The 22,374-nt window shown below is 52.8% G+C and overlaps 2 protein-coding genes across 7 annotated transcripts in view; one reads left to right on the top strand and one right to left on the bottom strand.

Moving 5' to 3' along the window:
• The window catches only part of TMEM40 (transmembrane protein 40), a 64,360-nt gene extending 63,551 nt beyond the window's left edge, over positions 1-809 (bottom strand). For 2 of the 5 annotated variants that reach the window (XM_053218929.1, XM_053218932.1), the window contains exon 1: positions 371-657. The gene's annotated coding sequence lies outside the window, so the exon portion shown is untranslated. The other 3 variants (XM_053218933.1, XM_053218930.1, XM_053218926.1) reach the window with 3 other exon arrangements.
• Positions 810-842: 33 nt separating this feature from the next.
• CAND2 (cullin associated and neddylation dissociated 2 (putative)) overlaps positions 843-22,374 on the top strand; it is a 33,454-nt gene continuing 11,922 nt past the window's right edge. Inside the window, exons 1-10 of one of the 2 annotated variants that reach the window (XM_027042681.2) lie at positions 843-1,017; positions 5,984-6,127; positions 8,718-8,872; positions 9,561-9,684; positions 13,110-13,375; positions 14,763-14,868; positions 15,046-15,188; positions 17,237-17,529; positions 18,617-18,758; positions 19,086-20,588. In XM_027042681.2, the coding sequence (XP_026898482.1) occupies positions 950-1,017; positions 5,984-6,127; positions 8,718-8,872; positions 9,561-9,684; positions 13,110-13,375; positions 14,763-14,868; positions 15,046-15,188; positions 17,237-17,529; positions 18,617-18,758; positions 19,086-20,588 (2,944 nt within the window). In that variant the 5' untranslated portion in view covers positions 843-949. Of the gene's footprint in view, positions 1,018-1,932; positions 2,076-5,983; positions 6,128-8,717; positions 8,873-9,560; positions 9,685-13,109; positions 13,376-14,762; positions 14,869-15,045; positions 15,189-17,236; positions 17,530-18,616; positions 18,759-19,085; positions 20,589-22,374 lie in introns of those variants that run through there. The other variant, XM_027042680.2, reaches the window with a different exon arrangement.

The raw sequence follows: 22,374 nt of genomic DNA, 5'->3' as shown, positions 1-22,374 counted from the left end.
CAGAGCCCCAAGGGGCCTACGGGGCCCTCGAACCCACAAACGCAGAGATCATGACCACAGCCAAATTCGGATGCCCAACCAACTGAGCCACCGAGGTGCTCAGTTGAGCCTCCCTTTCTTGAGAGCCAGCAGCCTCTTGGCTGTTTAAAAAGATACAGGGCTCTCTCGTACTCCTACATATCCTCCAACCCTGGGCTTGTACCTAACTGAAGAAGGCGTGGGCAGCTTCATTGAAGGATTGTTGCGCAAGGCATTGAAAGATTTAGGGTCTGTCCAGATTTCATCTCAGATCCATTGGCTGTTCCACACTTAGTAAGTCTCTACGCTTCTCTGGGTCTCAGCTGCATCTCTATAAAATGAAGAAATTTACCCTGTGGCCTGAAGACTGGAGATAGCACGCAAGGGACCTGGTGACTAGGTACACTCTTCAGCTCCTGCCTGATTCTGAGGCAGGCCACATGAGGAGTAGGGTGGGGTGGAAGTGCTTTGGTTGGTTTGACCCACAATAGCAGCTCTTGTTGCTTGAATGCCTACAGATGAAAAAGCTGAGGCTCACAGACGTGAAGTAATCTGGCCAGGAGAATTGGGATCTGAACCTGAGACTCTCTGATCCCACGCGACTGCCGCGCAACCAGAGTCAGGACCCATAGGAATCAGGAGGAGTTTACCGGTGAAAGGTGGTGAGCTCCCCGTCTCTGGAGGTGTGCAAGTCGGTCTGTGCCACGCACAGAGCAGTGGCTGGTGCCCGGGAGCAGACCATAGAGCCTCTCGCAGGCCCCTTTCCGCTTGCCGCGGCGGCCCCGGCCCAGGCGCGAGCGCAGCGCCACCAGGGCGGGGCGGGGGCTGCTATTTCTGTCCGGTGAGCGCAGCCCGCGCCGCGAGGCGGGGGAGGGGGCGCCCGCGCCGCCATATTCCCTCCCGCCGGCCGGCCCCGCGGCGTGCAGCCACCATGAGCACCGCCGCCTTCCACATCTCCAGTCTCCTGGAGAAGATGACGTCCAGCGACAAGGACTTCAGGTGCGTCCTGCTGCCCGGCCCCCAGTCTCTCCGCCTTCCACTGAAACCCGGGCCTTCTTCGCCTCCGGTCGCGCCGGCCCATCCCCCACGAGCGTGCAGCCCCTGCCCCTCTCCCCGCGTAAAGCTCCACCCCTCCCCTGACCCCCGCGTCCGCCTCCCCGGCTTCCCTGTTTCCCTCGTCGCTGCCCTGCCCTTTCTACAGTCCCAGGTTCATCTCCCACCGTGCGCGCTTCGACCCCTGCCACCGTCCCCTGGTCGGCGGAGCACCGGCTCCGCCCCTCTGCACCTTTCCTCTGCCTCCTCTCCTCTGCCCAGCCCTCGTCTCTCCCCGTGGCTGATGCGCCCAGGCCCCCCGCTTCAACCCACGGTGAAGCCCTCAGCCCCTCCTTGGGCATCCCAGCGCCTGCCTCTTCTTCCTGGCACTGGAACTCAGTCCCTTGTCGGGCCCACGTCCCGGGGAATGACTTTTCCATGGATACCCCCAGCACCGCCCTCTTCTCTTCAGAGTCATCCCAGGCCTCCTCCCTGCACTTCATCAGGGCATCTTCTCTCCTCCCCTCCCCTTCCAGGCTTGCTCTGACACAGCCCTAAGGAGGGGGCTGGGCTGAGTGGCTTTGCAGGCACTGGTAGGTGATGGTTGGGGTGGGGGCTTTTAGGGTTTGGGTGCCACTCCCCTTATCATTGTTCCCCTTTCGCCAGACATCTCTGAGCCACACAGGAACAGAGCTGAAAAGAAAGGAGGAAACCTCTTGTCCAACCCCCTCATCCTCAGGGGGAAACTGAGGCCCCTGGAGGCCAAAGGGATTGGCCCTGGTCACACAGCCAGTTCTGGACCCTGGGAGCTAAAAGGAGCCCACAGAGACCAACATAACCCACTTATTGAACATTCTGTCAGTTTATCCCCAGTTTACAGATAGGGAAATGGAGGCTCAGAGTCATGAAGGGGCTAGTCGCAGTCACAGAGCTATGAAGTGGAGGACGTGGGGTCCAAATCCAGGTCAGTCTTAAGCCAGAAACTGAGATCTCAGCAAGGCCATCTGATTCCAGCCCTCTGACAGGTGAGGAGATTGAGGCCCTGTTCTCCTGGTCTGGCTCCTGCCGTCTCCTGACACCCAATCCTCAGCACCCCTCAAGTGCCTCTGAGTAGAGCTTTAGAACACAGTGCTGGATTCAGACCCTGGCCCCAGCCACTTACTGGCTGTGTGACTGTGGACTTCTGAGCCTCAATTTCTGTTTCTATAAGATGGGATGATAATAGAAGCCACCTCAGAGGGTTGCTGTGTGCATGAAAAGAGTTAATAACATGTGCAATGCCTAGATTAGTGGCTGGCACCAGGTAAGTGTTTAATAAATCGTTACTTATGCACATCAGAAACCTGCCATGCCTTCTGCCCACTCTTTACTTGTAAACCCCACCCCCTTTCTTTCCTTCTTTCACCTGGCTTACCCCTACTCTTTTGTCACCTCTTTGGGATGCCTCCTGACACCCAGGCAGGGTTGGGCACCTCCCCTGGGCTCCCACAGCGCCTTCCCCACCCCATGTTTCTACTGCATCACTTCTAGCCCCTGTGCCAGGCCTGTGTGTTTCCTTTTTGCATCCCAGAGTCTGTTCGAGGTACACAGAAGGTGCTCAGTGAATGTTTTCTGGGTCCCAGGCTCCCTGCTGTGCTGTCCAGTGCAGTCTCAGTCAGTCTGCCCCTCTGCCTGCGTGGTATGATTGTCTATCCTCTTCTTCAGAGGCTTGGCGAGGTGAAGTGACTTGCCCAAGGTCACATAGTCGGCTAGTGGCCGAGGGGATTTGCACCACTGTCTCTTGGGCCCCAGGTCCAGTCTCCAAGAGAGGGAGTTGGCCCTGCCATCTAGAGCCAGAGAAGCCCTTTCAGTCTGCTCTGCCTGAGAACACTTAAAACCACCCAAGCATATGAGGATGGTGTCTATTTTTAAAGTCCAAATACCAGGAAGGCTGGGTCCTGCTGACCAACTGTCCAGGTGCCCATGTGGCAGAGTATTTCAGCTGAGTTGCCTCTAGGATTTCTCTGGAATGAAACTGAAACTGTGTCCTCTGGCTTCTGGAGGCAGGTGGCAACAGCAAGTGGGGGTCCCAGGCAGGGTGAAGGAAACCTTTGATCCATGTTGTCCCTCTTTGGGCAGGAGGCTGCTCAGTTCCCACTCAGACTCCAGCAGCCAGATGGATAAACTGGGGGGTCTTGCAGGAATTCCCAAATCACTTTTTGAAAACATAATAGTAATTGTTGAGGAGCCGGGAGACCTGACTGGTGGGCGGAGACTCTTCCCAACTTGCTGTGTGTCCTTGGACAGCTCCTACAGCCCCTCTGAGCCTGGTTTTCCCATCTGCCTCATGCGAAGAGCTGGTTGTCCTATTGAAACCTCCCAAGGATGTTATGAAGTGGAGCAAAGAATATTCCCCTTTCATAGGTGGGAAAAATGAGACTCTAGAGAGGGGTCAGTTGCCTAAGTTCACCTAGAATAAATGAAGCCAAACTTCAGTGCTAAAGCTCTTATCTACCAAATTACATGCTTTACATCCCCCACTGCCACCACCATGTACACAATACGGCTTTCTTTCTCTGTGAGCCGGGTATTTGCAGGAACTCGGGGGTGTTTGAAATGCTGAGGCATCTCTCGGAAGGGTTGGTTTCTGAGTTCGGGTTTCCACACGCGGCTTGGCTGTCAGGGGCTGGCTCTCTCCCTCCTTTCCCTCCTTCCCTCGCCCTGCCTCCCAGGCCCTCTCCAGAACTATTCTTTGCTGGGTCTGGAGTCCCAGGGATGAACACGATGGGCCCTTGTGAGTTCACAATCTAATGAGGAGACACACTGGTGACCAAGCTTGTAATGAAGTTTGAGGAGTGCTGTGATGAGGAGTGCAGAGTGCTCTCACAGAAATCTATCCAGGGGAGCCAAGCATGATTAGAGACTGTGGGTTGGGGATAGGGCACAGTGGTCAGAGGAGTCATCCCTGAGGCTGGGCCATTTGAGCTGGGCCCTTGACAGTCGAATAGGAGTTCAACAGAGAAGAAAGGGGGGGGGGGCAGGAGGCTCATCTTGGGCAAAGGAACACATTCCTTCAGTTTCCAGGGTGAGCTGGGTCACCATGAACTGCAGCAGAAATGCAGCTTAGAGATCCTGGCTGCCATCTCGGAATGTCCCCTCAGCCGGGCAGACCTAGGAATGCATGTGCCTACCCCACACCTTGGCCTGGCTCAACTGCAAACCTTCTCCTTCATCTTACCTTGGCTGCATCTGCAATGAGGAGGCCCAGAGGTGGGCACAGTCAGTCCTGCCACTCCCTCCTGGCCTCCAGCCCAGCCTCCTTCCTTTCAGCAGCTTGAGGCTAATCCCAGCTGTTAAAAATAAACAGCAGTGACAAAGACCAGTGCCTTCCCGGTAACAGGGCGCTGGGGGCCTCCCCGTGACATCATGCAGCAGGTCTGAACCTGCAAAGATGAGGCTAGAATCCCGACTGTGATCAATTTTGCCACAGGAGGCTTGGGAGGGGTGGGGGAGGCTCTTGTTAACAGAGCAAGCTCAAGCCCAAAAGCAAGGCTGGTGTGAGGAGGCAGAGTGGCCTGGTGGGTCACCAAAAGCTGGAGGCTTTCTCTGGGGCTGCCACTGTCTGGCCCTGACTTTGCCGCATCTCTCCTTGCCGCTCTGGCCTTCTCCAGTCTGTCCTCATAAGTGTCTGCGGGAGCCAGTGAACAGGTGCAGTGGGCCTGGTGGGAACCTGGTGGACTGGAGAGAGTGTCCTACCTAATGAGGGCAGCCATGCCTTGACCAGCCAGTTATTGTCACCAGGGGATGTTGGCCCAGTTGTATCCAAATACTCTATTTTCAAGAGAATCTGGAAATCACAACTTTTACATCAACCTTCCCAGTTTCCCAAATGCTGATAAATCAGATTTTTGAAAAACATCTGCAAGGTGGACACAGCCGAGGGCTGCCAGCGTAAGGCTGCTCTGCCTTCTTAATCTTGGCAGGAGCAGTGCTCCATGATGCCCTTGCAGCCCCAGCTCATGGCCTTCCAACTCAAGACTCCCACTGCAGTTTTCATTACCCGGGACACAGCATCAGGCTGCACAGATCTGCCCACCTGTGGGTGGGCAGCACTTGGCTCTGATGCCCACCCTGGACCAGGGAGCCATGGCTGTGGACTGGTCAGCTGTTGACACTAGTGTCTAAGATGTGCTTGTGGCCCATCAGCATGGCCTAGTGCAGTAGTTCTCAGGGTAGGGTCCCCACCCCCAGGAACTTGTTAGAGATGAAAATTCTTGGGCCCCGTCTCAGACCTGATCCCAGAAACCCTGGGGGTGGGGCCCAGCAGTGTCTAACAAGCCTTGTGGGTGATTCTGATGCCAGCTAGTGTTTGAGAACCACTGGTCTAAAGGCAGGGGCTGAGTGGGTTCTCTGAGGTGGGGGTGGGCAGGGCTAGCCCCACTCCACCTGTCTGGTAGAGAGGTGTCTGTTCGACCTTCTAGCATGAATGAGAGGTGAATGATGTAACATGCCATTATAATGAAGTGCTACTTACTGAATGCTCATTGTATGCTAAGTCCATCACATACGTTCTTTCATTTTAACTTCCATATAACCCCGCAAGGCAGGTGCTATTCTTATCCCCCCCTTTTTTTTTCTGACAGGTAAACTAGGGCTCTGAGAGGTGAAGTGACATGCCCAAGTTCACATTTACATAAATGGCAGAAGCAGGAGCCACCAACCTCAAAGAACTCAGCATTTGGCCAGGGTGCTGTACCACTCATAGTCTGCCACCATGTGGCAGCTGGTGCCTTACACATGGGTCTCCTTGTAGCCCAACCATGCCTACAGTGCAGATAATCTACTTGCCCTTGAATCTTTGTATCAAGGTCTGCTTCTGGGGGAATGCTGAGATACCTCCCAAATTATTGGAGCCTGGAGCTACTCAGTAATCCTCCTCTGCCCTCACGCCCAGGTTCATGGCCACCAGTGACCTGATGTCAGAGCTGCAGAAGGACTCCATCCAGCTGGACGAGGACAGCGAGCGCAAGGTGGTAAAGATGCTGCTCAGGCTCCTGGAGGACAAGAATGGCGAGGTGCAGAACCTGGCCGTCAAGTGGTGAGTTTTGGCCTCGGTATGGATGGGACAAGGCCAGGTGTGACAGAACCCCAGGGATCCCTGCTTCTTTGGGGTGCAGCTTCTGATAGAATAGTTGCTGAGCAGCTCTTGAAGGCCCAGAGGAGGTGGACAGTGCCGTGGTCTGGATTTCCCCAGAAGTCGACCCGGTGACAAGGATTCAAGTGTAAGTTTATTTGGGAAGTGATCTCAGAAAACTCCAGTAGGAGAATAGGGAAATGAGGTAGGGAAGGAAGAAAACCAATAAGGTGTGAAATATCAAGCAAGATACTGCTGTGGGCAGATGGAGCTTAACCCTACTGGGGGCCTTTGGGACACAGTTCTAGTGGACGCCCTATGGAGTTTTCCACCCGCCAGCTGTCAAGTCCTGTTGAGGCTGTTCCTAAGGTAGCATGGAGGGTTATGTATTCCATGACGCTTCCAGCCAGAGAAAGCCCTGAGATACACATGCAGGTGCTAGCAGCTGGAAGGTCATGTTGGCATGCAGAAGAGTGGTGAGAGCTGAAGGGACAGGGGGCCCCAAAAGTCTTTGCCCTCGGCACTATGAGGTTACAGTCCTGAGACCGTGGAGAGTACCTTTAGAGCTAAAAAAGCAAGATGAGGTATGTGCAGGGCACACGTGTGTGTAGGTGGAGGATTGAGGAATGGCAGGGGTCAATGAGAATTGGGGCATTGCCTCTCGAACTCTGTGAGCTGAGCCCAGGCATTCTGGGTCGTCTTAATGAATTTCAATTTGATCCTAAGAGCAGAGGGAATTCAGTAGAGTTTTATGCAGGAACATGACGTGGTCATGTTTGTCGTCTGGAAGCATCCCTCTGGCCATGCAGTAGCGATAAGATAGGGTGGATGGTGGTTTCCCAGTAGCAGAACCAGTAACACAGTAGCATGTGTTCGGTATGTAAATGCTTGGGCCCGTTGACTGAAGTGATAAAGTCATGAGAAGCCTGTTCTAAATGTAGGCTCATTGTGGGTGCCATGGCAGCTGGTAGGTAGAGACAGGTATGGATGCTGGGGACTCAGATACCACAAGCAGCGTTGCTCTTAGTGAGAAGATTTTCTGAAACGGTGAACATCTCCTGGTAGTTTCCCAAAAAACCAAGTACAGTCTTCCTTTAATTTACCTACACAATTATATGCTTGGAAAATTTAGAGTCTATTAAAATAGTATAAAAAGTACTTTGTGTTTATATGTAAATTGAAAGTAGATTTTGGACTCAGATAATTATAGAAAGGTTTTATTTTTCCTATACGAATGCCCAGTGGGATGTTAGAACACATCCAGCAGGATGTGAAACATGTTCTGTTTTGCAATATTGTCTTTCCCAGCCACCCCCCACCCCCAAAGTAAAAGCCAGAAGCGACATCTTATTAGTTACAATGACCAAAAAAGGCCCCCATAAATTTCCAGAACACCCCTGAGGGCACTGCACCCCAATCAGGAACTATGAGAGGTGGAAACGGGAACCCTATGATTACTTAGATGGAGGAACTGATGGAGAAAAACATCAAGAGAGTCAGGGTTTGCAAACTGGTATGCATTGGAGTATCCTGGGACCCTTGTTGAAGCTATGTATTCCCCAGGGATTCAGATTCAGGACTGGGAGGGGTGGGGAGAGGAGGCCGAGGTAGGCAGATGAGAAGGCAGCACCTGGGAATCTGCATTCTAATGAACACCAACATCTCAGAACCACTCATTTAGGTCAGAGGTTCTCAACCTTAATGGCACAGTAGAATCACCTAGGGAATTAAAAAAAAAAAAAAAAAGGCAAAACAAAACAAAAAAAAACCCTGCCAATGTCCAGGCCACACCTGAAAACCAATTAACTCAGATTCTCTGGGGCTAGCACCCAGGTGACAATTTTTTAAAGGTCCCAGGTGATGGCAATGCACAGTTAAGGCTGAGAACTGGTATGTCTAGTGTAGCTATTTTTAAAATTCAATGTGGATTCAAATCACCTGGGGCCTTTGTTGAAATGCAGATTCTGGTTCAGTAGCCCTAGGGTAGGACCTGAGATTCTGCGTCTCTGACAAGTTCCAGGTGATGCTGATGACACTCAAGATGCTGATCTGTGACTACAATAGGCAAAACAATGCTCTAAGGCAGAGGTTCTCGAAGTGTGGTCCCTGGACCACCGATATCAGCATCTACTGAGAACTTACTAGAAATGTAAATTTTCAGCCCCCATCTAGACCTTCTGAATCTGAACATCTGGGGTGGGCCCAGAAGTCAGTTTTAACAAGTCCTTCAGTAGATTCTCACACACGCTCAAGTTTGAGAACTGCTGCTCTCAGGCATTTCTTGGTTTCCAGCTGAGGTTACTGGGTTCACTGGTTTGGCCATACACTGAGATGCAAAACCCAGGAGGTGGTGCAGGTTTGGGAGGTGCCAGGAATGATGTTGGCAGAGCAATAGGGTGCCTCTCCTTCTGGCAAAATAGGGAGTCCCCTGTCGATCTGGAGCCTTTTCCTCAGCACATGTGGCCCTGTGGGCCTGAGGGGACCCTAAGGAGCAGCGTGACTCAGGCTGAGCCTGGGGCTTTTGGACCCCATCCCTCCCTCTCTCCCTACTCAGCCTGGGTCCTCTGGTGGGCAAAGTGAAGGAGTACCAGGTGGAAACCATCGTGGATGCCCTCTGTGCCAACATGCGGTCAGATAAGGAGCAGCTCCGAGACATCGCTGGCATCGGCCTCAAGACTGTCCTGTCGGAGCTCCCCCCCGCAGCCACAGGTACCCAGGCCCCAGAGATTAGGCACTATCATCATTTGTGCTACTTTACAGTTAAGAAACTGGGGCTCAGAGAGTTGAAGGGATTTACCTAAAACCAGCCAGCTAGTAGGTGGCAGAGAATTCAGACCCAGCTCTGTTTAACTTCATGGCTCTGTGTCAGGAATGCTTTAGCTTCGAGTAACAAAATCTAATGACAGCTTGAAGAAGTACAGCGTTGCTTTTCTCACATAATTCTGGAGAGATCAGCCATTCCACTTTTGTAGCAATTCATTTAGCAGGTCAATTAGGACAGGGTGAGGTCTCTGCCTGTGTCTTTTGTCTTTTATAAGGAAAGCACATGTTTCTCCAGAAGCCCTCAGAAGTCTTCTACCTATAGCTCACTGGCCAAAACATGGTCACTTGGGCCCTGCTAAGAGCAAGAGCATTTAGGAAAGGAGCTTCTCCTGCCTCCTTAGAAGGTAGAAGACAGAGGGGTTGGATATGGGGTGAATCAGCCAACAGGTCAACCATCAATTCAGCTTCCTTAGCCAACCCCCTTTAGTTCTTTCAGACTCTGGGTCAAACCTTGGACCACGTAGGGTCAGCAGGATTCTCAGGAATGTGAGCTCAGGAACATAATGACAGCAAAGGCTGACCAGAGGTGGAAGCCAGCCCTAGCCTCACTGTGCTATGCTTTTGCTCCGTGCAGGCTCTGGCCTGGCTACCAACGTGTGCCGGAAGATCACGGGCCAGCTCACCAGTGCCATTGCCCAGCAAGAGGATGTGGCTGTGCAGTTGGAAGCCCTGGACATCCTCTCTGACATGCTGAGCAGGTATAGGAGGCCACCCTGGGCAAGGAGGACCGGGAGAGGGTGGCGAGGGGACAGAGAGGGACTCAAATCCACAGAGCCGGCACTCACTGCACACCATGCTCTGTGCTTGGGGTCCCTTACTTGTCCTGGCAGCCCTAGGAAGGAGAACTCCTTCGTCTCAATTCTGTAGTCTCTGTCTCTGCCCGAAGTCACTGTCAGCACCAAGGTAACAGTAAATGGCAGACCCTGGGGTTGAATTCAGGTCTCTCCAAGCCCTGAAGCCTGTATATGTTCATCCTCTCTCTCACCCCTTTCTTTCTCTTTTTCTTCTTTGGGGTGATATAGCTGAGCCTTTGTTTGTTTATTTATTTTTAATTTACATCCAAGTTGGTTAGCATATAGTGCAATTATGATTTTAGGAGTAGATTCCAGTGATTCATCTCCTATGTATAACACCCAGTGCTAACCCCAAGTGTCTTCCTTAATGCTCCTTACCCATTTAGCCGCTCCTCCCACCCACAACCCCTCTAGCAACCCTCAGTTTGTTCTCTGTATTTAAGAGTCTGTTTTGTCCCCCTCCTTCTTTTTATATTATTTTTGCTTCCCTTCCCTTATGTTCATCTGTTTTGTATCTTAAAGTCCTCATATGAGTGAAGTCATATGATATTTGTCTTTCTCTGACTAATTTCATTTAGCATAATACCCTCTAGTTCCATTCACATAGTTGCAAATGGCAAGATTTCATTCTTTTTGATTGCCGAGTAACACTCCATTGTGTGTGTGTGTGTGTGTATATATATATTGTATATATATATATATATATATACCACATCTTTACCATTCCCCCATCAATGGACATTTGGGCTCTTTCCATACTTTGGCTATTATTGATAGTGCTGCTATAAACATGGGGTTGCATGTGCCCCTTTGAAACAGCACACCTGTATCCCTTGGAAAAATACCTAGTAGTGCAGTTGCTGGGTCGTAGGGTAGTTCTACTTTTAATTTTTTGAGGAATCCCCATACTGTTTTCCGGAGTGGCGGCCCCAGTTTGCATTCCCATCAGCAGTGCAAAAGGGATCCTCTTTCTCCGCATCTTCGCCAACATCTGTTGTTGCCTGAGTTGTTAATGTTAGCCATTCTGACAGGTGTGAGGTGGTATCTCATTGTGGTTTTGATTTGTATTTCCCTGATGATGAGAGATGTTGAGCATTTTTTCATGTGCCAGTTGGCCATCTGGATGTCTTCTTTGGAGAAGTGTCTATTCCTGTCTTCTGCCCATTTCTTCACTGGATCATTTGTTTTTTGGGTGTTGAGTTGGATAAGTTCTTTAAAGATTTTGGATTCTAACCCTTTATCTGATGTGTCGTTTGTAAATATTGTCTCCCATTCCGTTGGTTGCCTTTTAGTTTTGCTGATTGTTTCCTTTGCTGTGCAGAAGCTTTTTATTTTGATGAGGTCCCAATAGTTCATTTTTGCTTTTGTTTCCCTTGCCTCCAGAAACATGTTGAGTAAGAAGTTGCTGCGGCCGAGGTCAAAGAGGTGTTTGCCTGCTTTCTTCTCTAGGATTTTGATGGCTTCCTGTCTTACATTTTAGGTCTTTCATCTGTTTTGAGTTTATTTTTGTGTATGGTGTAAGAAAGTGGTCCAGGTTCATTTTTCATGTCTCTGTCCAGTTTTCCCAGCACCACTTGCTGAAAAGACTGTCTTTACTCCATTGGATATTCTTTTCTGCTTTGTCAAAGATTAGTTGGCCATATGTTTGTGGGTCTATTTCTGGGTTCTCTGTTCTGTTCCATTGATCTGAGTGTCTATTTTTGTTGGGCCTGTATTTTAAATTGTATTGCACATTTTAAAACCATTCATTCACCCTTTAAGACTTGAGCACCTACTCCACCACCCAGAAAAATGTCAGGTGCTGAACTGGTACTGGGAATGTGGAGATGGAGGAGTCTGGGGCACTGCTAGGAAGGAGCTCACAGACACATAAACTAAGGGGAGTAAGAATAACAGTAAGGAAAAGAGCAGAGTCTTTAGGAGCTCAGAGGAGGAGCCCCTAACCTGGATGGGGGTAGGGAACCTTCCTAGAGAGGGTCCTGCTAGCTGAGCCTTCAAGGATGGGCAGGACTTGTCCAGTATTGGGTGGGCATAAAGGGGACCCTGGTAGGAGAGACTGCCTTCGGCCCAGAGGCTGGAGAAGATATAGAGTCCTGGGGGTTGTGCAGCATAGGTGTGGCGCTCGGGTGTAATGTGGAGAGGGCTGGGCAAGAGCTTAGATCACACTGAATGTGTGAGGAGTGGGGTGGTGGTCAGGGCAGGGGTCCAGGAATGCCTTGTGTATATTTGTGTGCTTCAGACTCCTCTTCCTGTCTGCAGTGTGCATGGTGGATGGGAGGGGTTGAATGGGCAAGGAGACTGGTTAGGAGGCTTCTGCAGGCAGGTGAACTCAGGTTGTATTTAGTAGATAGACTCCACAGGGAAATAGACTTGGAGTGGGTCAGGGGCAAAGACTCAAAGATGACACCCAGGCGTTTGGCTTTACTAAGTGGGGGCCCAGACATAGGGCCATTGGCTGTGGTGGGGTGCACTCTGGGAACAAGGAGCAGGTGTGTGGGGAAGAAGGTGATGGATTCATTTGGGCATGTTGAATCTGAAGTGCCTGGGAGGCACCCACTCAACCAAAGACTCCATGAGGGCAGGCCCTAGGCCCACCTGAGCTCCCAGCACAGGCCCTATGACATTGTAGGTGAACAAATAAATAAATGAAATCCAGCGAGCTGGCCTGGATATGAGAGCGTGAGGTCAATGTGCTTGTGTGGAATGAGAGAAGAAAAGGTCTCAGGATATGTGGGGGACAGAAAATGCACAGGCCTGTTTGGAGGTGAGGATAGAAGCTGCTGAAGTGAGCAGGGGCTGTATTCTACCTGCGCATTCTCTGGTTTTGCCTCTTGCCTTGATCTCAGAGCTCAGCTTATCCAAAGGGCACTGGAGAGCCATTGAAGGAGTTAGGCAGAGGAGTGACCAGGTCAGAGGTAGGTTTTAGACCACTGTGATCTCAGTAAAGGGGATGGACGGTCAGGGTATTTGGAGAGTGTGCCTAGAGGCAAAGCCCAGACTCCCAAGGAAATCAGCCTCACTGGAGACACCCAGACTCTATTACCATCAGGCCTTCTCCCCAGGCTGGCAACCTGGACATCTGGATTCAACTCCTGGCCTTGTATTTCTTGGCTGAGTAGTCTTGAGAAAGTCCCTCCCCTCTCCTTCTCTTGTGTAATAAGAATAAATAATTACTCCACACAGTGGCAGGGCGCCTTTCCTTATACCAAGGCCCATTGGGTTGTCATAATTCTGGCGAGGAGGTCAGGAGAGGATTGGGGGAAGGAGACCTGCCTGGCCCAGGTTGCCCTCTGGGTGGGCCCCGTCCGACGTCTCCTCCGACTCCCCAGGTTGGGCGCCCCTCTGGGTGCCTTCCATGCCAGCCTCCTGCACTGTCTGCTGCCGCAGCTGAGCAGCCCACGCCTGGCCGTGCGCAAGCGGGCAGTCGGGGCACTCGGCCACCTGGCGGCCGCCTGCAGCACCAACCTCTTCGTGGAGCTCGCTGACCACCTGCTGGATCGGCTGCCCGGCCCGCGTGCGCCCGCCAGCCCCGCCGCGATCCGCACTCTGATCCAGTGTTTGGGTAGCGTCGGCCGACAGGCAGGCCACCGTCTGGGTAAGGGGGTGGAGCCCCTCTGTAAGGGGGCGGGGCCGAAGTGGGGAGATGCCGCGGGGCCTGGGGCGGACTGCAGCCTAGGTAAGGGGGTGTGGCTCAGGCAGGGTCGGAACTGGGGAGAGGGGTGGGGCCGGAGTGTCAGCCACCTCCTAGGTAAGGGAGCATGGCTAACATCTCAAAGGGGGAGGGCGGAGCTTGAGAGGCAGTGGGTGGGCCCTGAGCTCCACATGCTTCTGAGCCTTACCTACCTGTTATGAGTCTCCCAGGTAATTGTAAATCATGCCACCAAACTTAAATACAGTATGTTCTATCGTCCTACTTTGACAGATATGCTATAGTAACAATCTATAAGCTGGGTTTGAATTTTTAAAAATTTTTGCTGGGGGATAAGGTACATACAGTAAACTGCACTATCTAAAGTGTACAATTAGGTGTGTTTTGACCTATGTGTACAGCTGTGAAATTACTACAGCAATAAAGGTACAGAACATTTCCATCACCCCCCAAAGTTTCTCTGTGCCCTTTTCCAGTCTGACCCTCCCTCTGCCCCACTCCAGGCAAGCACTGATCTGCTTTCTGTCACCAGAGGTTAGCTTTATAGAAATGGAATCCTGCAGTTGGGGTTGAATTTATCTTCAAGCACGTCAGAGTTCTGGGCTGGAACAAGGCAGTGTGGGTAGAGTTGGCCACGGTCTACCCCTCCTTCCTCTCTGGCTCTCTCACTCCAGGGACTTTATGAACACACATGGGGAACACAGGCTGAAGTCCATGCTCTGTCCACATCCTCTCTCAAACAACAGCTACCTGTTGGTCACTCTTGGGAGTATGAACCCAAGAAGGATGTCTGCACAGGGTCAGACTAGGGTTCATGGTCAATTGGGCAGGAAAATGAGAAAGGGTGTGACTGGGAGAAGGGCTGGGACAGAACCGTTTAAAGAGGTGGGCACCTCTTGCCTGGTGCATAAGGGCAGTGCCTGCATTTCTGTTTTTCCCACCCAGGGCTACAACCTAGTGCAGGGAATAAGAGGAGGGCAAATAGTTTCAACAAGAGATGCTACTTGAGTGCCTCCCCTGTGCCAAAACTTAGGTGGAGCTCTTTATCTGCAACATGTCATTAATCTTCACAAAATCTCTGCCTGGTAGGCATTGCTGTCCCTACTGGGAAGATGAGTAGATGAAGCTCAGAGAAGTGTTGTGCTGTGTCCAAGGTTGCATAGGTCATAGGTGGCAGAGACAAGGCTAGAACCCACATCTGCTCAACTCTGAAGCTGCTGAGTTGAGTTTGCAGTGGCCAGGGCTGCAGGTGCAGGGACTAGCTGAGTGCTGTGGGCTGAGGGAGCCTGGGGATGGGTCTGGCCTGCCCTCAGTGATGCACCTGGCTCTCTAGGGGCCCACCTGGACCGCCTGATGCCCCTGGTGGAGGAATTCTGCAACCTGGATGACGATGAGCTCCGGGAGTCCTGCCTCCAGGCCTTTGAGGCCTTCCTGAGGAAGTAGGTGCAGTACGGGTGCCAGGAGAGGGGGGCCCACGGTTTCTTTGGGAAGTTGGTGGGGAAGGGGTGGGACAGGATGCTGGCCTCAAAGCACTAAGATCTCAGGACTCACCACTGGGCCTACCTGCTACCCTGTCCTGCCTGTCCAGCAGAGCCTCCCCACTCCCACCCCAACAGATGCCCCAAGGAGATGGGTCCTCATGTGCCCAATGTGACCAGCCTCTGCCTCCAGTACATGAAGCATGACCCCAACTATAACTACGACAGTGACGAGGATGAAGAGCAGATGGAGACAGAAGACAATGAATTCAGTGAGCAAGGTGGGTGGCCAACTGGTCACTGGGTCTAGAAGGCGGAAATGGGTGCAGCTTTCCTGGGACACCCCCTCGGCCCCCCAGCCAGAGACAAGGCCACATCTGGCACCTCCACCGTGGTCTTAAGCCTTCCTCAGTCTCTAGCCCTGACCTCCATAATCTGGATTCCACAGGCCCCCACCCTCTGCACAGATCAAGGTAATAATAGTAATTGCTGTCATTTATTGAGCATCGACTGCTGTGCTGAGCATTTTCATTTCATGGTCATTCTAATAACCCTAGAAAACCAGGTGTTTATTATTATCCCCATTTAAAAAAAATTTTTTTAACGTTTATTTATTATTGAGAGACAGAGACAGAGCATGAGCATAGGAGGGGCAGAGAGAGGAGGAGACACAGAATCTGAAGGAGGTTCCAGGCTCTGAGCTGTCAGCACAGAGCCCGACGTGGGGCTCAAACTCACAAACCCAGCAAAATCATGACCTGAGCCGAAGTCAGACGCTCAACCGACTAAGCCACCCAGGTGCCTCTTATTATCCCCATTTTTTAGACAAGGAAACCCAGACTTAGAGTAGAGATTTGCCTGCGATAACACAGCTAGGAAGTGGCAAAACTGGGCTTGCAGTCTCCACCTCTATGCTGCCATATCTGTACCTGCTTAGTAACAGTTTCTAAGAGATGAAGCTTTCACCCAGCAGAGTGAAACTCTAGTAGTGGAATGATAGGTACTGGCAGGGGGAGAGAGATACCTGGATGGGGAATGGACGCAGTGGCTTTTTTCCGTTCGTGCCCATGGTCCTAGCTGTCACTCAGACTGATGACCCTGGGCCGGTAGGGCATTGATGGAGGCAAAGGACTTAGGGCCTGATCTCACTCAGTGTGAGATGGGATGGTAGGAGACAAGGTTGGACAGGCGTTTTGAAGCCCAAATGCCAAGCCAGGGAGGTTGAGCATTTTCTTGTCAGTAGCAGGGAGCTATGGATTTTTCTTCCTGGGTGGCATAGGGTGGAGATAACAAACAATGATCCATCCGAGGATATCTGCAGTGCTGATAGGACACATCCATGGGACCATCCACATGGCCCACTATGGCTTCTCCAGATGTCAGTGCTCTGAAAGTCTGAGTCATCTGCAGAGTGGCACGGATAGAAAGAACACACTGGATCTGTGTATGTTACACACTAACTGTCCCTAGTTAGGACTGTCCCCTTCTTAGCCTCATGTGTGTCTTTCCAGATGTATGGGTGGACCTCGTGGGCCTGAATCTTAGCTCTATTGTTTCCTAGCTGTGTGTCCTCAGGAGAGTCTCTCACCCTCTCTGAGCCTTATTCTTGTCATCTATAAAATGGGGCTCAAGGCACCCTCATTCCTGAGGCGTGGTAAAGTACTTGATGAGGTCTGTACTTGGCGAGTAGAAAGCTTGAAGAGTAGAAAGTCACACAAACACAGCTTTTCCTTGTTAGTAGTCCTGCTTGGAAGCCAGAATCCGGACTTGAGAGGCTGGGGCCAGAGGTGGAGGAAGTGAGGAGGCCAAAGGGAGGCCCTGTCAACTGTCGTTTCTGGAATCCCAACAAGTGAAACATCACACAGCCAGTTCTGAAACCAAAGGATGGGTTTTGTGCCCCAAATGGATTGTCTTAAACCCTCACTGATGACTTGGAAGTTAGTTTTGTACCTCATGTAGGCAAAACAATGAAGGGTCTGGAGACAAAGGGAGGATTCTGGTTTAACTCCAACTGTATCCCTGCTCATGTAACTTGGGGTGAGCCATTCCCCCCCAGTTTCCACATTTCTACAGGGGCGAAATAATCCTTGTCTTACAAGATGGTTGTGAGGCTCAGATGAGGTTGTGGATCTGAAGTGCTTGGCACCACCTTTGGCACGCAGTAGGTGTTCACTAAATGGCAGGTAACATTCCTAATAGTGTGTAAATCAAAATTGAAAGATGAAACAGTCCTGACTCCCTCCTCCCTGCCCCCTCTCTTGTCACTTCCCCATCCTGCGAGACAGCCTGAGTGGGGCCAGGACACATGGGTGTCCTGTTCATGCCCCAGAGAGTGAGGACGAGTACAGTGATGATGATGACATGAGCTGGAAGGTGCGCCGGGCAGCGGCCAAGTGCATGGCCGCCTTGATCGGCTCTCGGCCCGACCTGCTGTCTGACTTCCACTGCACCCTGGCACCTGCACTCATCCACCGCTTCAAGGAACGCGAGGAGAATGTCAAGGCTGACGTCTTCGGGGCTTACATTGTGTTGCTGCGGCAGACACGGCCCCCAAAGGGGTGGCTGGAGGCCATGGAGGAGCCCACCCAAACAGGCAGCAACCTGCATATGCTGCGCGGCCAGGTGGGCATGCCTCCTCCTGTCTCCCATCCTTGCTCCTGCACTCATGACTCACCCTCCCACCTGCTCACCCTTCCATCCCTCCACCACCGCACCATCTGTCCACCCAGTGAGATGTGCGCACTGAGCACCCACTGTGTGTCTGGCCCTGTGTTAGGTGCTGAGTATAGTGGGGAGCATGGCAGGTGAAGGCCTGGCCCCCTGAACCACACAGGGTAGGGGCAGATAGACAACCCAAATAGGGCTTCCAGCCCCCTAAGAAGGAGTTTCAGTTTTATTCGAAGAGCCTAGAAGCCACAGGAGGGGAATTACAGGATCCCATTCCCATTTGAAGGAGCTCACTCTGGTTGCTGTGTGGGAAATGAATTGTCACAGGGAGGGAAAGAATAGATGCTGGAGGCCAACAGGAGGCCGTTGCTGCTGTCCAGGTGAAAGGAATGGCACTTCGGGCTGGGGGTAGGGGCAAGAGGAGTGGTCAGGCTGGAGGAGTAGTATTTGGGTCTTGATGTCAAATTGGATGTGAAGGGTGAGGGACAGGAAGGTGTCTATGTGAGTTCCAGGGTCTGGCTAAAACATGGGCTGCAGTTCTTGACCTGGTGGAGAAGGGAATATCTAGAGTTCCGTTCTGGACATTTAAGGTTCCAGGTCCTCGGATGCCCACGTTGAGGTCAGACAGGCAGTTAGCACACGAATCAGGTGTTGGAGATGGAGATCTGGGAGTCTTTGCTTCACTGGAATCTGAAGCTCGGTGAACAGATGGGCTCCTCTGGAGAGAGAATCTACCCAGGGAAGGGAAAGGGGCCTCCTTGCTTCCCCCTTATGGAGTGTATGGGTGAGAGCCAGACTGCCAGGTGACCTTGAGCAAGTCACTGAACCTCTCTCTGCCTGTTCCCTATCCGTAAAGAGAGCCCAGGAATAGTTCCTACCACAGAGGGTCTGTGTATGGAGCGAGGGATGGAAAGCTTGAGATGGAGTGATCCTCTCACACTGGGGGTCCTCCATGGGCATGTGCCCCAGCAAAGCTCCCTAGTAGTCGGTGGGACACCCTGGTTCCCTGGGTGGTCACGTTTCTCCTTCAAACTGCCCACAGGTGCCTCTCGTGATCAAGGCCCTGCAGCGGCAGCTTAAGGATCGGAGTGTCAGGGCCCGCCAGGGCTGCTTCAGTCTCCTCACCGAGCTGGCAGGCGTCCTCCCTGGCAGCCTGGCAGAGCACATGCCCGTGTTGGTAGCAGGTAGGATGGACTACAGCCAGGTATCTCTCAGCCTGGGCTCTTCCAGAACCCAGACCCCAGGCCTCAATCCCCATGGGTAACCTGTTCAGCAGCCTATGGTGGCTCCCCACTGCCAGCGGTGAGAACAAAGCTGGGGTGCAGGCCCTTCTTTCTGGTTTCAGGGGGGTTTCCTGGCCTTGTGTCCCTTAGCCCTGGCCAAGCCCTGATTTTTCAGGATCTGCAACATAAGAGCCCTGGGGCCTGGGTCCAGCTTACATGCCTGCCGGTGCTCCACCCCCATATCCAGAGATTGCCTGGGGCTCCATAACCTTTGCACCCACCCCACAGGCATCGTCTTCTCTCTGGCGGACCGTTCCAGCTCTTCCACCATCCGGATGGATGCCCTGGCCTTCCTGCAGGGGCTGCTGAGTACAGAGCCAGCTGAGGCCTTCCATTCACACCTACCGACTCTCCTGCCACCTGTGATGGCCTGCGTGGCTGACCCTTTCTACAAGATCGCAGCTGAGGCCCTGCTGGTGCTCCAGGAGCTGGTGCGGGCCCTGTGGCCACTGGACAGGCCTCGGACGCTGGACCCTGAGCCATATGTTGGAGAAATGTCTGCAGCCACCCTAGCACGGCTCCGTGCCACTGACCTGGACCAGGAGGTGAAGGAGCGCGCCATTGCCTGCATGGGCCACCTTGTGGCCCACCTGGGTGACCGGCTTGGGGATGACCTACAGCCATCGCTATTGCTCCTTCTGGACCGCCTGCGGAATGAGATCACCCGGCTGCCTGCTGTCAAGGCACTGACGCTGGTGGCCTCGTCCCCGTTGCGGCTTGACCTGCAGCCCATCGTGGCTGAGGCACTGCCCATTCTGGCCTCGTTTCTGCGAAAGAACCAACGGGCGCTGCGCTTGGCCACACTGGCTGCCCTGGATGCCCTGACCCAGAGCCAGGGACTGAGCCTCCCTCCGTGTGCTGTGCAGGCCGTGCTGGCCGAGCTGCCTGCCCTGGTCAGTGAGAACGACATGCATGTGGCTCAGCTGGCTGTGGACTTCCTTGCCACGGTGACCCAGGCCCAGCCGGCCTCTTTGGCCAAGGTCAGCGGCCCTGTGCTCTCAGAGCTGCTGCGGTTGCTACGCTCACCCCTGTTGCCAGCAAGTGTGCTGGCAGCTGCTGAAGGCTTCCTGCAGGCCCTGGTGGGGACGCGCCCCCCGTGCGTGGACTACGAGGAGCTCATCAGCATGCTCACTGCGCCTGTTTACGAACAGGCTGCGGACGGCGGGCCGGGCCTGCACAAGCAGGTGTTCCACTCTCTGGCTCGGTGTGTGGCAGCCCTTGCGGCCGCTTGTCCCCAGGAGGCGGCAGGCACGGCAAACCGCCTGGTCTGCGATGCCAGGTCGCCCCACTCGAGCACAGGGGTCAAGGTCCTGGCTTTCCTGTCACTGGCTGAGGTGGGCCAGGTGGCCGGGCCAGGCCCCCAGCGGGAGCTGAAGGCAGTGCTCCTGGAAGCCTTGGGGTCACCCAGTGAGGACGTGAGGGCGGCCGCCTCCTATGCGCTGGGCCGCGTGGGCGCCGGGAACCTGCCTGACTTCCTGCCCTTCCTGCTGAGGCAGATCGAGGCTGAGCCCCGGCGGCAGTACTTGCTGCTGCACTCACTCAGGGAGGCCCTGGGGGCCGCCCAGCCCGACAGCCTGAAGCCCTACGCCGAGGACATCTGGGCCCTGCTGTTCCAGCGCTGTGAGGGTGCCGAGGAAGGCACCCGGGGGGTGGTGGCTGAGTGCATCGGCAAGCTGGTCCTCGTGAACCCTCCATTCCTTCTGCCCCGATTCCGGAAGCAGCTTGCTGCAGGTAGGGGCACAGGTGTGGGCAAAGGCAGTCCAGATCAGAGGTGGGCAGTTTCTCCCAAGTGGCTCACTCACAGGGAGCTAATTCAAGTGATTAGAGCTGAAGAGTCTTGGTGTGGATAAGGCAAAGGCAGAGAAGCCATTAAAAACACAGTGTTTCCTGAGACGTGTAGGCCCTCTCCTGGGGGCTCTCTGGGATGGAGGAGCCAGAATCCTTAATACGTCCCTACAAAAAATAAGTTTTTCATGATGCAGCCTTCATACTCCTTGGTGTGGACAGCAGCCTCATGCTCCAGGCACAAGTTAATAAAAGGAGTTCTTGGCCTGCAGGGAGTGCAGCTCTCTTGGGTTTGTTTGAGCCAGGAGCAAATGTCAGTATAGACTAGGTAGGACCGGGGGCCATACTCGTAGGGTTTGGGGAGGGTCCAGCAAAAACCAGGGGCAGGTTTTGTGTGGTTCGGTAAGGGCACGTCAGGGCTCTCTGAAACTCAGAGAGGAAGAAAGCAGACAGGTGGGGCTGTGGGGCTCTTGGGTAAGTGAAAGCCCCTGGGAATGAAAGGCCTCCAGGCCTTGAGCTGGCCAGCTGCTCCTCTGAGAGAGTCAGAGGGTGTATTTATTCACATAACGCAGGCAAAGTGCTTGGTATAGCATATGATATGTAATTAATACTAAGTAAAAACTGCTATTGTTGTTATGTTCGTGATCACAGTTAAGCCCTCACTGGGCTGCTGGGTTTATAAGAAGCAGCTTGGTGGCTCACACCACTGCATGGACGAGAAGAACGTGTTGAGGACATTGCCTGTTACACTCACAGGGCTCTTCACAAGGAAGCTTGAGGGGCCAGAGTCTCAGGATATGAGGAGCAGCCCCGCTATTTCCAAGCCCTGATTCACTTCTGCCTCATGCACCCTGTTGAACTAGTTAAGCGGTCACATTGCCTTTTTACCACCAACTGCCTGGAAGCTTAGAGCCAGACTCATGGCCTGCTTCCAGCAAGTTCATGGGACTTCCTAGGTGGCTCTCCCTGCCCTCACTCTAGTCTTCCTTTCACTTCCTTGCCTGTGTTTTTCCTTGGCCTCGTTTTTCTCATTTAAAAAAATTTTTATTAATGTTTTTATTTATTTTTGAAGGAGTGAGAGAGCATGAGCGGGAGAGGAACAGAGAGAGAGGGAGACGCAGAATTTGAAGCAGACTCCAGGCTCTGAGCTGTCAGCACAGAGCCGGATGCAGGGCTCAAACCCATGAATCGTGACATCATGACCTGAGCTGAAGTCGGAAGCTTAACTGACTGAGCCACCCAGCCACCCCTCGTTTTTCTTATCTTAAATTCACTTAATCCTGTTCTGTTGTCCATGTCTTCATGAGCCACACTGAATCTTGTCATAAGCCAGTCAGGATAGAGAGAGAAAGAGGAAAGAACTGTAAGTCTCAAGTCAGTAGCTCTTTTCCTTTTTCACACCTTGGCACCAAAGTGTAAACTTTCTTCTGACTCGAATGTAAGGGCTAAATGAGGGAAACAACCTTAACCCCTCACTGTTGGGTGTTGAGGTAGAGAGGAGGGAGCAGCTGCTGGGTTCTTTGTTTCACCATAATGGGAAGTGTATTCCCCACCCCTTTTTCAGCCTCTATATTCAGAAAGCAAGCGGAAAAGTAAATTTAAGTAACTTCTCCATTCCCAAGCTTTCGGGATGTTCTGAGTTCTGTTGGAATCCCCTTGGCCTTCAGCTTGCCTGGAGCACACCTGCCGCCTGCTTAGAGAATGCAGGCCTGAGGAGGAGGGCCCAGCCAGG

The sequence above is a fragment of the Acinonyx jubatus genome, chromosome A2 (genome assembly GCF_027475565.1).
Source record: "Acinonyx jubatus isolate Ajub_Pintada_27869175 chromosome A2, VMU_Ajub_asm_v1.0, whole genome shotgun sequence".
NCBI lineage: Eukaryota > Metazoa > Chordata > Mammalia > Carnivora > Felidae > Acinonyx > Acinonyx jubatus.
The sequence above is the reverse complement of the archived record's forward strand: the minus strand, read 5'-3'. Positions and strand labels throughout refer to the sequence as shown.